At 51.5% G+C, this 3,057-nt stretch overlaps 1 protein-coding gene across 1 annotated transcript; it reads right to left on the bottom strand.

Annotated features, from left to right (window-relative positions):
• Positions 1-27: 27 nt before the first annotated feature.
• Pmar_PMAR016394 (ATP-dependent RNA helicase dbp-4, putative) lies at positions 28-2,139 on the bottom strand (the record flags this gene model as incomplete). The annotated part of the gene is made up of 13 exons (XM_002772553.1): positions 2,026-2,139; positions 1,904-1,976; positions 1,711-1,853; positions 1,566-1,668; positions 1,270-1,519; positions 1,076-1,223; positions 882-1,031; positions 744-836; positions 616-699; positions 453-566; positions 315-401; positions 191-262; positions 28-150 (listed from the first exon to the last, which is right to left on the bottom strand). The coding sequence occupies exons 1-13, from the start codon at positions 2,098-2,100 to the stop codon at positions 28-30; spliced, it is 1,515 nt and encodes a 504-aa protein (XP_002772599.1). The 5' UTR covers positions 2,101-2,139.
• Between the last annotated feature and the right edge of the window lie 918 nt (positions 2,140-3,057).

Here is a 3,057-nt window from a genome sequence, read left to right as displayed (position 1 = left end):
ACGTTATCGGAGGGGCTTCATGCAGTCCTAGCAAAGTCCCCTCACACACCGACTATCATCACTATACCCACCCAGGCTGTGAGCATAGGCTGCCACCTCATCTTCTGTAAGCCTAGTCCTCCCAGTCAGAGCTACCGCCCTCGCATACACCTGACCCACGTGTAAACAAAGTGTATGCAGGAATGCCTACTTGAGTGGCTTTAACAGCAAGGTGCTTCACGTCAGGCTCTGACGCCAGGAGACTCTGTAATTTACCAGTGATCTGAATAGGGCCGTATTAGGCGACAATATCGTGCTAAGGTGCTACACAGTACATTGAACATCCTTCTCCTGTTGATGGAGGTCACACGCACATCCACCTTCTTCTGGGCGAGCTCGGGTAGAAGGGATGCTTCTTCGACCTACATGCGGACGCCAGCATCATCGTCCAAGACACTGCTGCTGTTTCCTACCTCAGTTGCGAACATTAGAGCATTGCCGTTCCTGTCGAAGCGTGCTGTCCTCCCAACCCGGTGAATGTAGGTGTCTGCGGTATCAGGAGCGTCCATCTGTATGACCCAATCGACCTGAGGGAAGACACTGAGTGGATAGTGGACAACCTGGGCTTAGCTCTACCTGGGGGAAGTCTACACCCCTCGCGGCCACGTCAGTGCAAATGAGGCACAATCCTTTGTCCTTCGAGGCGAATTGGTCGAAAACCTACACTCGATACAGGAAGTGCCGTAGCTTCTCTTACCGCCTACCTTCATTCTCTTATCAAGAGACATACCACCGTGGAGCTCTAGCACAGCCAAGCCCGGTCTGAGGCGCCGGAAGGTCTCATAGAGGAAGCGGACCTGGTGTAGCGGAGGAGTGGTACGGGAACTTAGTGCGATGTGTACCTGTTTGGTGGCACTGACAAAGACTATGATCTTGGTCTGAGCATGGGTCTTGAGGAAGCTGAAGAGGGAGTTGACCTTCTCTTCCAGCCTCACTGTCATGCACAGCTGTCGCAGCCCAGTCGGGGTAGCCGAGCTCAAATTTTGCGATACCTAAGCAATAATGTCTCGGGGGAGGATCGAACCAGGAACCTTACGGATAGAAGCTCAGGATTATCCAATGCTAAGGTAGCGAGCTGTTGCACACTTGTGCGCATAGTCGCCGAGAAGAGGAGTGTCTGCCGACTGGGAGGCAATGCATCCAAGATGAGCTCTATCGTCTTCTTGAAACCCAAATCCAGTATCCTGCCCAAGCTCGTGGTGATGCTACCGCCCAGCCGACTGTCACTACCTATCTGCTTCGTCCAATACCAATACTTGTACATTAGAGAGGTCACTGCCAGCAGTTTCCTCAATGTGCTGTAGTAGCCGGCCAGGGGTACAGACCACAATGGATAGGGATGGGAAGACCTTCTGCTCCTCTTGGAACTTCCGCCCACCAACCACACAGCCCGCGGAGAAGTCGTGATGGCTGCCTACTTGCTGCAGGACTGTGAATATCTGCGCCGAAAGCTCTCTCGTGGGAGATATCAGTACCGCACCTGAGTAAGCAGTCAGTTTTCGGATGGATGAGGGACTGAAGCCTACCAACACCATCGTCAGCGCTCCACTTCATGCGATACAGCTTCTCAATCACCGGTATGATGAACGCAAGTGATTTGCCGCTACCCGTCCTAGCCTCGCCAAGGACCTGCACCGAGCGTTTACGCGTCATCCCTTATGGAGTGATTACATCTCGTCCTGCTAGAGCATAGGGTATGGCACTTCTCTGAATAGGGGTGAGTTTACTGAAACCATGGTCCTTGAGACCAAGCTGCGTCTTGCGCGAGAGCGGCAGCTCGCCAAATGAATGACCGGTGAGGACGGGGCCCGTCGCTGATCATATAACAGTATGCCGCTTCGACCGAAGCTGCCATTACACCTACTCGAACGCTCGTGGTGCTCGTCTCCTGCATCTCCAAGGCCCCTCCTGCGCTCGAACTGGTCCACGCTTTCTCCCTAGAGCAACAAAACGTCACAATCAGTAAGGCGTGCGATCAGAACTCACTTTTCGAGGACACTCGATGATCAGACGGTTTTCGAGATCAGCTATCTCTGCATCCTCACGATGTCGTAATCCCATTCTACGGCTGTCCCTCTGAGGGCCGTCCTCGGGCGTATCTGTAACACTTGTATTGAACGGACAAACTATTTTGTGTCAGGGATACGTACGACCAATATCGTTTCAAAAAACCACAACCTGCATCTCAGATGAACGGATTCCCTCAGCTCAACGAAGACCGGGTCAAGCAACGATGTGGCTGCATTCCCGTAAGACTGTCTTCACACTACCGGTGTTGGGGTATCCCCGGATTGCACCGTTTGAGCCCAATTTTGCTCTCAGTAGGATCGATTCCGCAGGATCGGAAAATAAATTCGGACTACACCACCACACTAATTTCAATTTTGACGACTTCTGGGTATCACTTTCGTTGTCAGCGAGGCTGACTTCGACCAAGTCGGATAAGCCATAACGCCATAGCGCGGCATGGCTGTTGCCGTCTTCTGAGGGCGGAAAGTCTTGTGAATCAAAGTGCGTGTCTTGGATTGTCATGAAGATTGTAACGTAAAGGCCGACCTCGATGTGGCATATCTGCCCCGAGCAAATCGGTCATGCCATCATCAAAAATGATTGTACTAAGGCATATCTAGGAGCTATGGCATAGGTGCCTTTCGGAAGGATTTATTGCACTGAGGCGTATCTTAAGGTTATGGCATAAGCGCCCCGTCCGATGGAATCACTTGTACTGAACCTATCTCAAGGGTATGAGATAGGTGGCCCGCCCGGTGGAATTGATTGTAGTGAGGCGTATTTGGAGGTTATAGCATAACTGCCCCGCCCAAAGGAATCGATTATACTAGGGCATATCTTAAACTTATAGCATAGGAGCGCCGGCGATAGAATTGATTGTACTAAGGCATATCTTAAGGTTATGGCATAGGTGCCCCGCTCGAATGAATCGACTATGCTAAAGCATATCTTGAGGTTATGGCATAGGTGCCCCGCTCGATTGAATCTGTTGTACTAAAGAATATCTTG

Source organism: Perkinsus marinus, assembly GCF_000006405.1.
Source record: "Perkinsus marinus ATCC 50983 genomic scaffold scf_1104296960804, whole genome shotgun sequence".
Lineage (NCBI taxonomy): Eukaryota > Perkinsozoa > Perkinsida > Perkinsidae > Perkinsus > Perkinsus marinus.
The sequence above is the reverse complement of the archived record's forward strand: the minus strand, read 5'-3'. Positions and strand labels throughout refer to the sequence as shown.